This window comes from Vigna unguiculata, chromosome 5 (assembly GCF_037176805.1).
Source record: "Vigna unguiculata cultivar grain cowpea cultivar isolate G323 ecotype 2 chromosome 5, ASM3717680v1, whole genome shotgun sequence".
In the NCBI taxonomy this organism is placed as follows: Eukaryota; Viridiplantae; Streptophyta; class Magnoliopsida; order Fabales; family Fabaceae; genus Vigna; species Vigna unguiculata.
Window position 1 is genome coordinate 509,692 of NC_140796.1, and position 16,059 is coordinate 525,750.

General features: G+C 31.4%; 4 protein-coding genes and 1 pseudogene across 5 annotated transcripts; 3 read left to right on the forward strand and 2 right to left on the reverse strand.

Moving 5' to 3' along the window:
• The first annotated feature begins 592 nt into the window (after positions 1–592).
• Positions 593–1,325, forward strand: LOC114183731 (uncharacterized). Its single transcript, XM_085674043.1, has 2 exons — positions 593–748; positions 956–1,325. Exon 2 carries the CDS (start codon positions 957–959, stop codon positions 1,323–1,325), a length of 369 nt encoding a protein of 122 aa, XP_085530169.1. The 5' UTR covers positions 593–748; position 956.
• Positions 1,326–2,205: 880 nt separating this feature from the next.
• On the forward strand, positions 2,206–5,767 carry LOC114184072 (cytochrome oxidase assembly protein). 2 transcript variants are annotated; one of them, XM_085672920.1, is made up of 2 exons: positions 2,206–2,377; positions 5,406–5,767. In XM_085672920.1, the coding sequence occupies exons 1-2, from the start codon at positions 2,258–2,260 to the stop codon at positions 5,610–5,612; spliced, it is 327 nt and encodes a 108-aa protein (XP_085529046.1). In that variant the 5' UTR covers positions 2,206–2,257; the 3' UTR covers positions 5,613–5,767. The 2 variants fall into 2 exon arrangements, 1 of the variants encoding a protein (XP_085529046.1); XR_014994844.1 differs by lacking the exon at positions 2,206–2,377 and adding an exon at positions 3,986–4,192.
• A 1,378-nt stretch (positions 5,768–7,145) lies between these two features.
• Positions 7,146–8,001, forward strand: PSRP3/1 (Ribosomal protein PSRP-3/Ycf65). Its single transcript, XM_028071073.2, has 2 exons — positions 7,146–7,393; positions 7,515–8,001. The coding sequence occupies exons 1-2, from the start codon at positions 7,187–7,189 to the stop codon at positions 7,794–7,796; spliced, it is 489 nt and encodes a 162-aa protein (XP_027926874.2). The 5' UTR covers positions 7,146–7,186; the 3' UTR covers positions 7,797–8,001.
• Positions 8,002–9,086: 1,085 nt separating this feature from the next.
• LOC114184194 (uncharacterized) lies at positions 9,087–11,160 on the reverse strand. Its single transcript, XM_028071466.2, has 5 exons — positions 10,790–11,160; positions 10,437–10,540; positions 10,123–10,294; positions 9,920–10,042; positions 9,087–9,832 (listed from the first exon to the last, which is right to left on the reverse strand). Exons 1-5 carry the CDS (start codon positions 10,955–10,957, stop codon positions 9,197–9,199), a joined length of 1,203 nt encoding a protein of 400 aa, XP_027927267.2. The 5' UTR covers positions 10,958–11,160; the 3' UTR covers positions 9,087–9,196.
• A 3,545-nt stretch (positions 11,161–14,705) lies between these two features.
• LOC114182920 (adenylate isopentenyltransferase 5, chloroplastic pseudogene) lies at positions 14,706–15,804 on the reverse strand (annotated as a pseudogene).
• Positions 15,805–16,059: the final 255 nt, after the last annotated feature.

Consider the following 16,059-nt stretch of genomic DNA (forward strand, 5'->3'; position numbering starts at 1 on the left):
AAAGAAGTTATATATATATATATATATATATATATATATATATATATATAATTTTTATATGAATGTTTATTGAAAAAGTTGAGATTCACCTTTTCATTAATATGTTTTCATCTGCATTGCAATTCAACTACAGGGAATCCAATCATGGTTATTTAGCAAATATCTTTCTAAAAGCACACTTAGCATTTTGTTTCTAATCTTCTATGATATGTGTTGGATAGAAAATGTGAATATATGCAATTTAAATTTATATAAATATTAAATTGGTACGAAATCATTAATGAGGTGATAGAATATGTGCCATTTAGTTTATATAAAAAATTTACATGATTTCTTATTTCTTCTTTATATCTTTGAATAAGGAGGACAAATAATAAAATCATTACTCGTCTAATAAATATATGGAAATTGTATTCCATTTTATCATAAAATATGTGAGGGAAACACTATATATTCTAAAAGAAGACCTTGTTGATCAGTTTTATTATCTAAGACAAAAAAAAAAGAATTTCCTTAAACACAAAATAGATTTTCTTAAAAAAAAAAACTTGAAAGACAAATAAAACCTTTTAAAAATGAAATACCAAATAGTAAATTATTAAAAATATAAGAGACCAAAAAGCAATTCAGACTAATTCTCTCTCTCTTTTTTTTAACCCAGGTTCTGTTGGGTGTCTTATAAAAGGAAGAGGGTGTGTCTGTTGAGTTAATTGTGGCGTGTTGTGTTTGAGGTATTGTGTTGAGTAAGGTAATTCACAATTGCTCTCTCTCTATCTCTTTCTTTCTGATTTCTTCACTTGATTTCTCAATTACAAATGCATATCATGTCATATAATACAAATTTAATAACAAAACAAATCCGTTTTACAACTCGTTCAATCGCGTTGCCCACATCCTGTTTGTGAAAATGCTCACTTAAACTCGTTCTCGATGGTTGTGTTTTCGGCGTGATCAGCATGCTCCGTTCATCGCTCCGGTCGTTCTCGACGTCGGCGAGGGCGTCAAAGCAGCTGGAGAACCACAAGTTCCTCCCTCCGAACTCCTTCCTGGGAAGCTGGAAGGCGCCGCGGGACCCGAAGGAAGCGGAGGCGAAGCTGGCGATGCTGAGAAGGGATTACGCGAAGCAAATGAAGGAGGTTCGAAAAGAGTACATAAGAGAGATGGAGGTGATGAAGATTGAGAAGGAGCGCAAGGACGAGGCTCGCAGGGAAGCCCTCAGAATCGCCAACGAAGAGCGCAAGAAGCTCAAGGCTCAAGCCGCTCAGCTCAGAGCCCAAGAACGCGACATCGAACGACAGCAGTTTCGACAAATGCTGGTATGTTGATATGTTCCTCCAATCCAATTGTTGTTTGGACAAAACTTATATGAAATTCGTTATTGGTACAATTTATTTTTGCCACAGCTTCTGTGCATAGTATATGTTCGCATTCAATATCAGCATAGGTTACTGATGCGATACTTCAATTTTGATTAGAGTACAGCGCTAAAAAACTCATAAGTATGCTTGCTGAAAAGTTAAAATGAACCTGGATTTTCCGGCATGTCAAATTGTTTGTTCATATTGCAATTTGAATGTTTAAGGCCCAATTTCTGGATTTTAATTTCATATTGAACTCTAAAGTGCACTCTTCATGTGTGATGTGTTATGTTTTGTTAGCGTCCTGTTCTGCTGAATACATTATTATCTTCTACTATGTTAAAACAAGTATAAATCTACAATAGGTCTCTGGAGATTTAGCCTTTACAAAACTATTCTTGCTGTACTTGAGGTTGATTTTAGTGGTAAAGAGCTTAGTCTTGACTATAATATGTGCTCTTAATTTCTCTCTTTGGATACTTTGTTCTTTCTACTGCAATTGTTTGTCAATTGATGAAATATTTAATTTTTTGTTTCTGCTGCAAATCTGTGATTCAAGTCTGTTATGCAATTGAAACTATTTATATTGTTTTCCGTTTTTATTATGAATTTGTGCTAAACATTGATAAAAAAAAAAAACTTTTCAATGTTCATTTCATACTTTTCAGTTAAATTTCTTACATTCATGTCTTTGGGTTACTCTTGGGCCATTTCAAAAGCTTTTCAAAAGTCTGCTAAATATGAGTGGTTGTTTCTTTAAAATAAGAGAAACCAAACACACGGGCAGGGGCGTCTTAATTTAGTTTATTGTCTTCTTTATGATTGATATCTTAAATTTGTGAACCAGTTAAAAGAAAGAGCTGAGAAACTTGAAAACTGGAGGATGAAAGTCAAAATGCATGCGAAGAAGAAAGAAGATAAGAAAGAGTTATTGCGCCGACAAAGTTCAATGTGGATTGATGAAGATATACTTGAGAAAAGAGTTTTGGAATCTATTGGAGCTCCGCAATTGTTTTGAGGTCTGTGATATCTTGTTAGTAGAATTTAGTCCTATGAAGCACCCTCATAAGGATAGTTCTTGCATTTATAGAATTACATTCCAGTTTCTACCCAATGATATACTTTGGGGATGTTCACTGTTTTGGTTTTGGGATAAAGTGTTTTACTCAGCATTACAAACTTTAAATGAAAACTGTATGCACTGCTGAATACATTACAAACCTTCACTTATTTGATGTTTATTGATTTGTTAGGGTGTGGTTGATCTCCAAATGTTTGGGTTTTGTAAGTACGTGAATGTGTCCTGGCTGGAGTCTATTGTATCTAGGCTTTGGTTTTCCCTTAACAATAGTTTTCATTAAAAGTATTATGAAAATGTAGTTAAGACTTAAATACATTATTTTTGCATCTTTTTCATGAATTTGCAACTTTGATCCCTATAAAAATTTAATAGCGTATTTAATCATCTACTTTTTCAAAATTAAGCAAGTCTAGTCTACTGGTTACATGATATATGAACGTTAAATTAAAATTGTTTTACAATACTAAAGGACTAAATATTCTATTAAACTTTTATAAGAATAAAAGTTTCATTTCGTTGATTTTTTATGAGTAATATTACATATTCAATAATTGTACAAAATGTATCAAATATCTTTTCTAATATTACTCATACAAGGGAGCGCAGGCAAAGGATTTGAAACCAATTACCAGGAGGAGGTCTGGTGTATATATAACAGGTTCTTCATCTACTGCAGTTTGAAGAAAAAGCCTAATGAATATTTAATTCTTATAACGATGACAATTATTACTTTTATTTTTGCCCTTGTTATAAAAGCAACGAGCTTAATTTTTGCATTTATCCGTATGCACTTGACCAACCGAGTAAGAAGGAGAAAAAAAAGAAATATAATTAAGAATTTCTTGAAATGAAATAAATATAAAAACAATTATCATATAAACGATATGGTATGAATAATTCAACTTAATCGCTAAACCGTCGTTATGAACTTATAACATCTTTAAATAAGAAGAATGAGAACGGAGTAGAGAAACACACAGATTACGATCTATTATTTTATTGAAGAGAAAATGAAAAAGAAAAGTTGTTTTAAATAAAAATTCAACTTTCGTATATTTTATTTTTTACGTAATTCATATTAATTATTTAAGGGTTAGCGTGAAATAATAATTTAATATTAATTATTTTCATTTAGAACTTAACTATGTCGCTGCATAAAAATATAATTAAAATGGAACTGTATTAATTTCATTTAATTCGAATTTCATTAGCTCAAATTAAACTAAATTGGAATTTGAATCCAGATGCATGTTTACTTCTAATATTTTATGATAAAAAAGAACTCTCTAAATTATCAATAACCAATACTTCGTTGCATAGGTTTCTTAACTTCTTTAAATAAAATTTTCGTGCTTATTTTCATTTATCGGGGGTTAATTATAACTTTATTTAATTAATAATAGAAAAAGAAAACAATCTAATTAACTGTGTATTATTGTTGAAAAGTTTCTTTTTAATAACATAATAAAATAGTTAAATAAAACTAAGAAAATAGTTGTTAAATATTATTGTTGTTGTAAATTTCTTTTGTATTTGAAAATTGCAACTCGTTAGATTTTTATTTTTGTGAAAACTTTATATTGTTTTTTAAAAATTAAAATTTTATTCTAGATTAGGCTTTATAGACTTAAATACATTCACGAAGGTCTGTTTTGCGCTCTTTCATCTTCACAAAAGGAAGAGTATCCATTGTGCTGTGTTCACAAATCCAAAGAAGTGAAGTGAATCGGAGGATCTTCTTTTGTTCCATAAGGTAATGCGAATTCGCTCTCTCTCCCTCTTTCTTTGGTTTCATCCTTTCTGCTAATTTTGATATTGCTAGTTTTGGCTGATTCATATCATATAATTGAAACTTGATTAAAATTGAAAGGTTCTCTTCAATTGAAAGAAGTATGAGTAGTACCCACTAAAATTGTTTCTGTTGGATGAAACAATCTAGCCACCTCTCAATCAATGCATATGGCTTTAATATTCTTTCAATAGTTTAGTGACTGCCCTCGTTCTGTTTGTGGAAATGCTTGCCTTTTGTTTTTTCGCATTCCCCTCATCATCACAACTCAGAATTTATTTATTTATTCTGCACTTGCATCAACAAAGGGTAATTGTACTGTGTGAAATCATGCTAACCCTTTCCCCCTTCGACCTAGATGGCTGGACTTTTAGGATATGGGAATCCTATAGGAACCTTCCACCTCAGGCAAAGAATTTGGTAGTTGCTGGGGTTTGAATGTTTCAGGCTCAATTTCTGGATTTGGATTTCACATTGAACACCTAAGTCCACTCTTCATGTGTGATATATATTTTCTTCTTAATATCCTGTTCTGTTGAGAAAATTTATTATGTCCTACTATGTGAAAACAAATATAAATCTACAATAGGTATATGGAGATTTAGGCTTTAGACTCTAAAACTCGAGCTGCCAGCAGAACAACCAAGGCAAACCAGATCAGTAAAAGGTGCCCTAAAAGGAACAGAGGTAGAGAGCAAAATAAAAAGTAGAGAAACAGAGGCTAAGCATCGCTGACTGCGAGGGCAGCGAGCGCCGGTGACTGCGAGGGCATTTGTTTTGTGTTAATTGAAGCTATTACTGTTTTGTGTTAAAATTTGATGGAAAAAAAAAACTTGCAATGTTCATTTCATGTTTTTCAGTTAATTTCTTACACTGATGTCTTTAGGTTACTTATAGGGCATTTCAAAAGCTTTCTGAGAATCTGATAAATATGTCGAAGCAAAACGCTCCATTCTACAACTATTTCAATTGCTTTGCCGTAGTTTGTTTTTGGAAATACTCACTTTAACTCGTTCTCGATCATTGTGTTTTTGGCATCGTTAGCTTGCTCCGTTCATCGCTTGTTTGTGGAAATGTTTACCTCTTGTTTGCTTGCATTACCCTCAGCATCACAGTTTAGAATCTGTGTTTATATTGTGCGAAATTATGCTAACCTTTTTTTTCTCCATTTACCTAGATGGCTGGACTTTTAGGATATAGGAGCCTTCCACCCAAGGCAAAGAATTTTGTAGTTGCTGGGGGTTTGACAGCTTTTGTCTTTGGTGCCTACTTCTACACCATGAGGGCTGTTGGAGGCACTGATGAACTGCAGGTAGCAATTGATAAGTTTGAATCTGACAAGAGCAAGAAGGAGGGTGAAGCCAACTTGCCATCAAAGGTCTAAAGCTCATTCATTGCTTGTACCACAACAATACTTTGGGTGTATTCACTGTTTTGGTCTGTAATCAAGCTTTTTACTTAGCTTGAAAGTGTTAAAACGAAGAATGATATTTAATCTAGTGCTAATAATAAGTTTCAACCAGCTTTATGTACAAATAATGTGTTAGGGAACGTTTTGGCCTTGCTGAGTGCTTCATGATGATAATAGAAATCTGTGATCATATATACTTAAGAACAAAGAACACTGGTACCGCGACTTATGGGCCGAATTCCATTACAAACTTGAAATGAAAATCAGATGCCTTAAATCAGAAAATAAGAAAAGTTTCTTTCATAAATTAAAATTATAAGTTAATTTCATCTTGAGAAAGAAGTTTATTTTTGTATGTTTATATCTTACTTTTGTATGAATGTTTATTGAATTTTATTTACAAAGACAACTTTTTAACTATTTATTGTCGCATTATTAATGTTCAGAGGAGAAAAGAAAAACTTTTATCTCTTCGTATTATCAAGTCTTTTTGGACGTGATATTATATGCCAGTTGTTAAGAATATTCGTGATGAGATTATTTCTAATAATTTTGGTCATGTAAGTATGTAAGATTTTGTCCCACCTCATAGATGGTCTTGACTCTTTATTGTCTTGGCTCTTTCTTTTAGGACTTAAAAAATATTTAAAAGGTATTATTAGAAGATGATTTTTATTTCGTAAGATATTGTGTATAGTATTTTAAATATTTTTAGGACTAAAGTAATAAAACAGGTTCAAGAGTTGCTCAAGTAGTATGAATATCACTCAGAAGATTATGGTGAAATTAGCTCACTTCATTTGGGACCCAAAGTTCAAAAATGTTGACATTCACCTTTTATTCATTTATTTTCATGTGTATTGTAATTCAACTACGGGGAATCCAAATCCTAGTAATTTAGCATTAAACGTTCTAAAAGCATACTTAACATTCCGTTTCTAATCTTTCATAATCTGTGATGAATAGAAAATGTGAATATATGTCATTTAATTTATATTAAAATTAAACAGATTGGAATCATGGCCATTTTAATTTATACAAGCATTATTGTTGTTACATAATTTCTTTTTACTTTTTCGTGTCTTTGATTGAGAGGAAAGATTTAAATACTAAAATCCTAACTCATTCCATTTTGTTCACTAACAAGTATATGGAAATTGTATTCCATTTTATCATAAAATATACGAGGGAACCTTTAGATATTCTTTCTCAAAGTAGGCCGTGTTGATAAGTTTTGCGACCAAAGACAAAAAATATTTCTTAATATTAATTATCTACTTTTGTTTATCTTAATTAATACTTTAGCAACGTATTGAAAATAGTTCATAATTCAATTTTAATGATAAAACTATTTACATATATTAAAAAGGAAAAGTGAAATTTGGTAAACAAAAAGAAAAAGGTTTATATTAAAATGAAAACCCGTATAGAAATTTGGGGTGACCGAGGAACAATGGGGCAGAAAACGGGTCGGGTGTTATCTTGTTGCCTGTTTTGAAATGTGAGTGTGAGAGTGAGTGTAGCATCAGCAAACTAAGACCTTATCGATGGCACTTCTTCACCCAAATCTTCTTCCAACCTTCAATTCCAAAGCTTTAACCTTTCCCTCCGTCAAATTCAAACCCTCTCTCTCCTTCCCCCTCTCACGCTCCCACCGGCCTCCTCTAACCACCCTCACGCGCTTCACCCTCGCCGCTTCCGCCGCGGAAACCGTCGTTGCCCAAGAAGAAGCCCCGCCCACTCCCCAACCCGAGGTTCTCTTCTCACTTTTCTTTCCCAAACATTCAAATAATGCTTTCAATTTCTCTCATTTATGCACTCTTTTACAATTAGAAAAAAAAATCTCTTATTTATGTTTCTTTTTGTGATTAATAGAAGCTTGGAGTGGTTGTGAAGGCACCAGAGAAGCCGAGACTTGTGTTGAAGTTCATTTGGATGGAGAAGAACATTGGAATTGCACTTGACCAGACGATACCGGGGCATGGCACCATTCCCCTGAGCCCGTATTACTTTTGGCCCAGAAAAGATGCTTGGGAAGAGCTCAAGGAGTTGCTTGAAAGCAAGCCTTGGATCTCCCAAAAGCAGATGATTATTCTACTCAATCAAGCCACTGATATCATCAATTTGTGGCAGCAGAGTGGTGGCAACTTATCCTGACCTCAATTCTGCTTTTCGAACATATTTCAAACATTTTTTGCTCTTGTATTATTGGGTTGGGGTAATCGGTGATGTTTTGTAATAATAAGATGTTTCTCATTTTAATGTTCATGTTGTTCTGTTGTATGTTCTTTCTCTGGTTTTGTATACCGACATGTGTTTAACTAATGTTACTATTAATCAACTTATCCCAAAGTTCTCTCCACCTTTGGTTTTCTGTCTGTCACATTTTATTAGTTAAAATGTTCTCTCGATTCTTGTACAAATATGGAGTTTTAGATTTTGTTTGATAAATTTGTGAGTTGTAGTCCTTACATGTTGTCTGCCTTGGTTTTGGCCCCTCTCTCTAATTCAAGAGAAGGCATTCTGTTTGTAAAAATCTTTCTTGCGGTAATGAACTTTGCTGAAAAGGCTTTGAAAGGTCTAAAGCTTATTGTTTTCTAGTGTAGAAATTAAAACTTGAATAAGGACTGAGTGAATTGTTTAACTTATTAAGTTATTTTATTTCAATGAGTAAATTTTAATTGCAAGCCTCTGTGTCACTGCTTTATTTTACCATTAACCTTTTGGGTTAAAAAATAAGCTTAGATACTTGGATCTCTCTTTGAGGACCTAGTCATGTTCACACATTATCAGAAGAAAATAAAGACTCGGGAGTCAGGAGTACGTTCTGAAGTTGAGTTGTTGTCTCATTAATTTCGAAGGGAAATTGCATCCTGTGTTCTTTTTTTTACGATTCATTTTGTGTTTGACAAGGATGGATGTTTCACCCTTAACCCTGATTAATACTTTGTTCATTGATCGTTGTATTGCTCACAAATATTTTCTATGAGATGAAGGACCTATTTGTAAAGATCTCTGTTGCTTATACAGCGACTAAAAGGGTAACTTGACAGATAAAAATTAACTGGAATTTGATTGCTTCTATTTTTCGTTCTACTGATTCATCTTCACTCCAAATAACATGAATAATGATGAGATATTGTTATTAAAACTCCCCACTCGTGTTCTGCAGAATCTGGAAATAAAACCAGCTGAACACATGAACCACAAAGAGTTGTGTAGGTTTTAATAGGTTCCAAAGAGTGACTAAATAAGTTGAGTAGGGATTTGTTTAAATGATAGAATATGAGAGTACGATTCTCTCTGACACAGTTTTTTGTAGTTTTTATTTTATATCTTTTAACATGTTTTTCTATGCTTCCTTCTGCTGTTTATGTAAAAGGATTGCAACATCTCTCTAAGTATTTTCCGTTTTATATATTTTTTGCAGATAAAAAGAGAAACATCTTTCCTTACAAATTGGCTTATTATTTTATTTCACTTGAGGTTTTTCCTTTTGTACACTTTTGAAGAAAAAAAATTGTTCCAATCCTCCATACTTGTTAGTCACCTTTTGATCATCTACTCCTCACTGACATCATCTTCCAATCCACATGTTCATGATGGGTATGTATCTGCTTTTGAAATTGTGTTGGATTCCTAGTTTCCATCACATGTCTTGCTGCCAAAGGATGTTGAGTGGGATCAGATTGAGACCTCTGTGAATTCCATTTTATAGCGTTGGAAGAAGCGTAAACTCTTTCTTCGTTGGATTTGAAGTGTTCGTTTTCTGTGGCTGCATCAGAATTACTGTTGTGATCATTGTTATCCTCTCTATTTGCTTCCTCCGCATGTTCCTCGGAAATTAACACTGCATTCTTTGATATTGCTGTCATCTTATCTCTTGGATTCAGACTTAATTGGAAGTCTTCCCATGCAAGTGTTTTAATTTCCCTCCTTTCCGATGCTTTTAGTTCAATAGCATGATTTGAGTGTTTATTAACTTCAATCTCAAAAGATTCTGATTCTAAGGCTTTTTCAGCTGCAGCAGCTGTATCAGTGTGTCTCTTCCTTTCTTCATTCCTATTAGATACAAGCTCATGCTGAATTATTTTTTCTGGATTATTTTGGATATTAACTTTATGGTGATGATCATCAACACTATTTTTTCTGATCTCACGTTCATCTTGTCTTCGTTCAACATTCAATTTGTCCTGAAATAGATTAACAAAATTGGTTTCAGTGTCAATATCACAGTTCAGTGCATAGTGTGATTTCTTTTTGAGACAAGGTGCTCTTACTTTATTTATCAATACAGGCTCCTGCTCCAAACGCAAAGTAACTCCAATTTCTGAAGCAATTTGTTTCAGAGCTTTTATTTTGATTTCCATGGTGGGGCGTTTTGGTGAAAGCTTTTGTATCATCTACACAAACCAAGCAAAAGTTATCAGAATAATGGAAAATTCTCTTGAAATGAGTTCTCTGTGCAATAACTGATCAGCACCTTAGAGTTCACTCTATTATTTTTGTGCAACTCAACAGCATGTTCTGCAAACTCTTTCCCAAACCTTGATGTTAAAATCTCTCTTATCTTGTGCAGCTCGGGAAAATCTCCACACCTTGAGGATGCAAAGATAAGGCTAGATAATGTTTCCTTGAGATCAACGGGGCACTCCCTACACATGTTCAAAAAATGCTAAATTAGCAAATTAAGACAGTGAAATGCATGCATCGTTAAATAATTCATCACCACTTCAGTTTGGTGTTTCTTCAAGATTCACTCAACAGCTGTACAAGCAAGGAGAGAAGAAAACTTACTTGTTGGTTTCAAGAGCTTCAGCTCTTTCTCTCAGGAAATTACAATAGTTTTCTATCATAGAAAACACCTCCAACATGTTTTGTTCTATTATCCATTGATCCACCTGTTAACAAGTAAAAGATAAATTCAATATATTTATGTGTAAGAGAAAAAGAGAATAGTTTTGAGTTCAGATTCTTTATTGATTTTTTTACTTTCATCTGCTAAACATTAAATATATACTGATATTAGTATTATTAAAATTCTTTTTACATATTCCAAAACATAAAAAACAGTGTTGATGAGTCTATTCTGAAGGCAAGGACAAGGACAGTAATAAAAACTCAGAAGAGAATTGATAGCAATAACTTACACGAAGCAGAGCAGGGTCATGGTAACCAAGGTTTAAGAGTTGAGCAACATCAGAGCGAGCATAAGATGCTCGAGCTTTGTGCTGATTCTTCAAGATAACAATCCTAGAAACAGCAAGTGTGGTGATGCTTTTCATTTTGGAAGTGAAGCTTTTTCCAAGCAGACCCATGTTGTGTTATGAATGGAATTTGGTGATACCTTGTTTATGTGTAAAAAAGGGGTGAAGAATGACAAGGATTTTGTGATCAAAAAAGACTCTTATATGAGTAAACGACTATAGTAGCAGAGTTGAGAGTTTATTGTGTGAGATAATGTTTGTTGTCAGATATAAATGAAATCGTCCCCAGAATAATAAATATGAGTTTGACAGTCATTATTTGTTTTGAATTGGCCTAACCTATGTTTGAGTAGTTCGTATCTGGTTCCTTTCTGGAACATAAATACTAGAATGTTTGATGATTTCTATTGGAAACTGGTCCTTTTTCATAAGGGTCCACTATGTGGGATATGACCCCTTCTCATGCAACTAGTTTATTAGAATTGGAAAGGTCAAAAACCTTATCTTATTGCCATAAGTTATGTGAATTATTTATTTAGTACTATGCTGGTTGAAGAAGTTGTAGAAAAACGTAGGACTGGTCTTGGTAAGCCAACATAATATATTTTAACAAAAGTAGAAAATTTGAACAGCGTTTGGTAGCCACCATAGTCGAAAAACTGAAGCGCGTAGTAATGCCATTTTCTTATGTGGCTGCGTTCTAAGTAGAGAATAAATAGTGTGCAATGTGTTAAGAAAGAAATTATATAAAATAGAAAGAGGTGAATTTGGCTGCTATGACAAGGTAGAACCAAGCAAATATTTTGGTGCATCGCAAAAGAAATTCCCTGATATGACCTGCTAGTTCCATTCACATTCTTTTAGTAAAAATGATAATTAGTTAAAGAATCTAATTTGTCTTTGGAAGAGATAGACATGAAATTGGTGTGTGTAATAGAGGCATGGGGAAAGTTGTAATTTTGAAAGGGGGAGTACAATCAATTTTAACCACTAAATTATACGTAAATGGTTAAAATTAAAAGTTAATAATTATTATCATGTAATTACTTGGTATATATTTATAATAAAGAGTGATATAAATATATATGATAATTAAACATAAATATGGTAAATAGAAATATTGTTATAAATTATATCAACAATATGTATTGATATCAAACCATCTCTATATTTTTCTGATAAACAATTGACACATTATATTTTCCTAATAAATAATACGATATATTTTCCTCATTAACATAAAACGAAATCTATCTAATAATATAATATATTATGTACGTTAAGTTAGTTTAAGAATTTTCTTTTAAAACTTGAAAACAACATTTTGGTTTTTCTTCTTTTTCTTTTTTGTTTCTATGTCTTCCACACCTCAATCTCTTTCTCACCTCTTCTTTCTATCTCAATTTTGAATCTCAATGTTTCATTATTTTCAAAATCAATTTTCATCACATTAAAATTGAGGAGTTAAAGATCATTTTCTAACTTTATTTTTTTGAAACAACCTATTTTTTTTATGTGGTTTAGGATTTAGGATTTAGGGTAAAAGTATTGTTTCTTTTGTAAGAGAGAGGTTTGCAGTGAAAATGAAAAAAAAAATGCATCTACATTAACTAAACTTGAGAAATTTCATAAGTTCAAAAATTAGAAAAATGTAAAAAAAAAAAAAAAAGCTCTATAAATTTATAGTGTTACATATAATAAATTTGAAATTTGTTTAACAAGTACTCTGCTAGTCTATATTGAAAAAAATATTATAATAAACTTTAGTTTTAATTCAATTATAAAAGAAATGAAGAGATGGAATAAAGATTTTTTTAATTAAAAAATAATAATTGATACATAAAAAATAGGGTTAAATATGTTTTTGGTCCTTCAAGTTTCAGCGAAATTTGGATTTAGTCCCTCATCAAAACTTTTGACCAATTTAGTCCTTCATCTTTCAAAATGCGTGAATTTAGTCCTTTTAACCAAATTTTGTTAAGTTTATCTGACGTTTCAAACGCATTTCATGATAGTATTTAAATTATTTACACTGTTTGACACATTTTTGCTTCAATGTTAACTTAAATACTATCATGAAATGCGCTTGAAACATCAGATAAACTTAACAAAATTTGGTTAAAATGACTAAATTCACACATTTTGAAAGATGAATGACTAAATTGGTATAAAGTTTTGATGAGGGATTAATTCCAAAATTCACTGAAACTTGAGGGATCAAAAACATATTTAACCCTAAAAAATATAATTTCACACCCGTAAATTTTTTGTCTAAATTCCACCGTTGAGTAAATATGAGTTAGAAGATAAATGAGAAAACAAAACTTATAAAATCATTGGCTTAAAAATATAGATTGCAGACTACATATGTTATATATAAGTTAGGTTAGTTCGTAATTTATTATTCGATCCAAATTTTCTTGATTAAGTATCGGCTCTCTTTTTCAAACAACCCAACATATTATTTAATCGTTAAATATTTATCTGTCAATTATCTAAATAATACTCTTATCCTTAATATTACCTCTTTGGCAATTCTAGTAAGAAAATAACATTCTTTTAAATTCACTTATGTTTAATTTACTTGTATGTATCTATAACAATATATAAAGATATTCTTTTTTTTATCCACATTTCATAATATTAATTTTATCTTTTACAATATAATTATTTATTAAAATTTTTAAAATTAATGATTATTTTTATCTATTTTCTATAAAACTGTTTTTCTTTTTTTTTTTATTCATCAACAATTAATTTTCTATTCATTTTACTTTATTTTTAACATTTCACTTCATTTTTAATAAATATAAATTTATTTTATATATTAACTTAATAATATTACATTATTATCACCTACTAAGATACTATCATTCAAATCTAAAAAATATGTATATACTGACGCGATAGTTCCTATGTATATACTTTTATTTAATAATAACCTTGTATATATAAAAGGAAACATTGAGATGAATAATTGTTAAATGCTTTTTAAATTAAGTACAAAGTCCGTATTACTTAATCAAATTATTTAATCATTAAATGTTTATTTATCAAAATAACCTAAAACAATATATAGTGTATAATATACAAGAATCATAACACTACTTATATAAGGTAGTATTTAAATTGAATTACATTTGAACATTGTTACTTGAACACTCTAACAACACTCATAAGAGGTGGTTTTTAAATTGAATTAAGTTGTTAAACTCATGGAAAAAAACTCCATTACAGGAAAAAAACAACTCAACATGTCAAAACGCATTCCAAAAAATAAAATGCAGAAATATGAAATATGAAATATCAACTTACTCCACAAAAATTGTATTCTGCCTTGCCAATATTAAATATCTTTTAATTACGTGCAAATTCCGTATTATTTAATCATTAAATGATTATTTATCAAAATAACCTAAAATAATATATAATAAATAAAACTCATAATACTAATTATAAATATAAATTTTGTTCTTTTAATATATTAATACATTTCTTTAAGTATACAGGAACAACTGATCACTACATTTAATTTAAAATTAATTAAAACTTAAAATATTTAATATGAATTTAATATGCATGTACTGAAGATGTAAAATTTAATCTTTTAACAAATAAAACATCATCATTAAGACTTTTAATCTAATCATTATAAAACCACTTACTACATTCAAAATCGATTGATTATTGTGTACAAGTGTTTCACATTTATGTCAATTTATTTATTATTCAATCATGATATATCTGTTCATAAATTAATAGCCTAAAATAACATAAAAGACTAAAAAAGAATTCTATGTGAAAAAACAAAAGACTTATTTTATTCATAATATTACTCATCACCATGAGTAGACAAGGATCTGTAAGGAGAAAAAAAAAATATAAAAGCAAACCCTAAACATCATAATTTATCTTTCACCTACCTACCATCTAATATAATTTTGCCTCTATATTTTTTTCTTTTATTATTCATTACTAACTCCATTAACATGATCCTTAATCAAATCACTTATTTCGTTAAACACAAATCGGGACTTGTTCAGCATTTTGAGATGATGTCTTTTTCACAGCAGTTGTCTCCTCAAGAAATTGTTTAACTATCTCTATGCTTGGTATGAACACAAGCTCTGCGTACAATTGCTTATAATCCACTCCTTTTAGAACAGCCTCAAAAACTTGTGTGGAATCAAACCTAAACATTTTCAATTCATGGTTCATCTTTCGGATCTTCGAGAGTTGTTTCTCAGCCAACTTACGAGTGTTCTCTTTGGTTTTCATAATAGCATGTTGCAGCATCTTCTCCTTCTGAGTTTCGTCGTCTATTTCCTTCTCCACAAGGAAAAACTCTCCAAGCTCAGGAACCCCAATGGCTCTTCTAATCCCACGGCTGCAATCTGCTCCAGCAACAAAAGCTTCTCGAATCTCATCCACAACTCCTGCATCAACCATTTCGTCCACCCTTTTGTCCAGATACGGAAACAACACTGGTAAAGACACGTCGACCCAGATGAAACAACAATCATATTTAGAACGAAAACCAATGTTAGGATCCTCGAGCATGGCTGCGAGGTAAGTGTTTGAGCCACCCACGATAATGGGTAGGTGTCCATTTTGAATGATGGTATCAAGAGCGAGAAGGACATGGTTGCAGAAGTCATCAACGGTGAAGTCATAATCAGGATCGTCGATGATGGCAAGAAGGTGATGGGGAATGCCATAACGTTCAGACTCAGAAACCTTGTTGGTGATGATGTCGAGACCCTTGTAGACTTGGATTTTGTCAGAGTTGATGATTTCAGAGGGAAATTGCATGGCCAAATTGATGGAGAGTTTGGTCTTACCTGTTCCAGTTGCACCCATTATGAACAAAACCTTCTTCTTCCCAACCAGTGAAGCAGGGGAAATAGTGAAAGAAGCCATCAAATTCTTCTGTATGATCACCAGAGAAAGTAGATAATGTAAGAAACATTAACAAATGTATATCTCAATACTAAGCAAGAGATCATATATTTATTATCAACATTTTATTAATTCATTTAATCATGTATTAAATGTCTCTCTTTTTTTTTTTTTTTCTTTTATCTTACTTGATCTCCAAATGTAACAATATGACTGAACTCTTACTTTATATATATCATAATATTAATAAGTAAAATTGATTTCATAGATACCTTTTGTGCATTTTGTTTCTAGTCCTACACATTTAAAAGAGG

What these genes read in the sequence shown, in the direction of transcription:
- PSRP3/1 (XM_028071073.2), top strand. Translation starts at nt 7,187, where the DNA reads ATGGCACTTCTTCACCCAAATCTTCTTCCAACCTTCAATTCCAAAGCT. An exon ending in CGCCCACTCCCCAACCCGAG is followed by an intron (nt 7,394 to 7,514) that starts GTTCTCTTCTCA and finishes TGTGATTAATAG; the next exon opens with AAGCTTGGAGTGGTTGTGAA.
- LOC114184072 (XM_085672920.1), top strand. Translation starts at nt 2,258, where the DNA reads ATGCGAAGAAGAAAGAAGATAAGAAAGAGTTATTGCGCCGACAAAGTT. An exon ending in AGCTCCGCAATTGTTTTGAG is followed by an intron (nt 2,378 to 5,405) that starts GTCTGTGATATC and finishes CCATTTACCTAG; the next exon opens with ATGGCTGGACTTTTAGGATA.
- LOC114183731 (XM_085674043.1), top strand. Translation starts at nt 957, where the DNA reads ATGCTCCGTTCATCGCTCCGGTCGTTCTCGACGTCGGCGAGGGCGTCA.
- LOC114184194 (XM_028071466.2), bottom strand. Translation starts at nt 10,957, where the DNA reads ATGGGTCTGCTTGGAAAAAGCTTCACTTCCAAAATGAAAAGCATCACC. An exon ending in ATGACCCTGCTCTGCTTCGT is followed by an intron (nt 10,541 to 10,789) that starts GTAAGTTATTGC and finishes ACTTGTTAACAG; the next exon opens with GTGGATCAATGGATAATAGA. An exon ending in ATAATAGAGTGAACTCTAAG is followed by an intron (nt 10,043 to 10,122) that starts GTGCTGATCAGT and finishes TGGTTTGTGTAG; the next exon opens with ATGATACAAAAGCTTTCACC.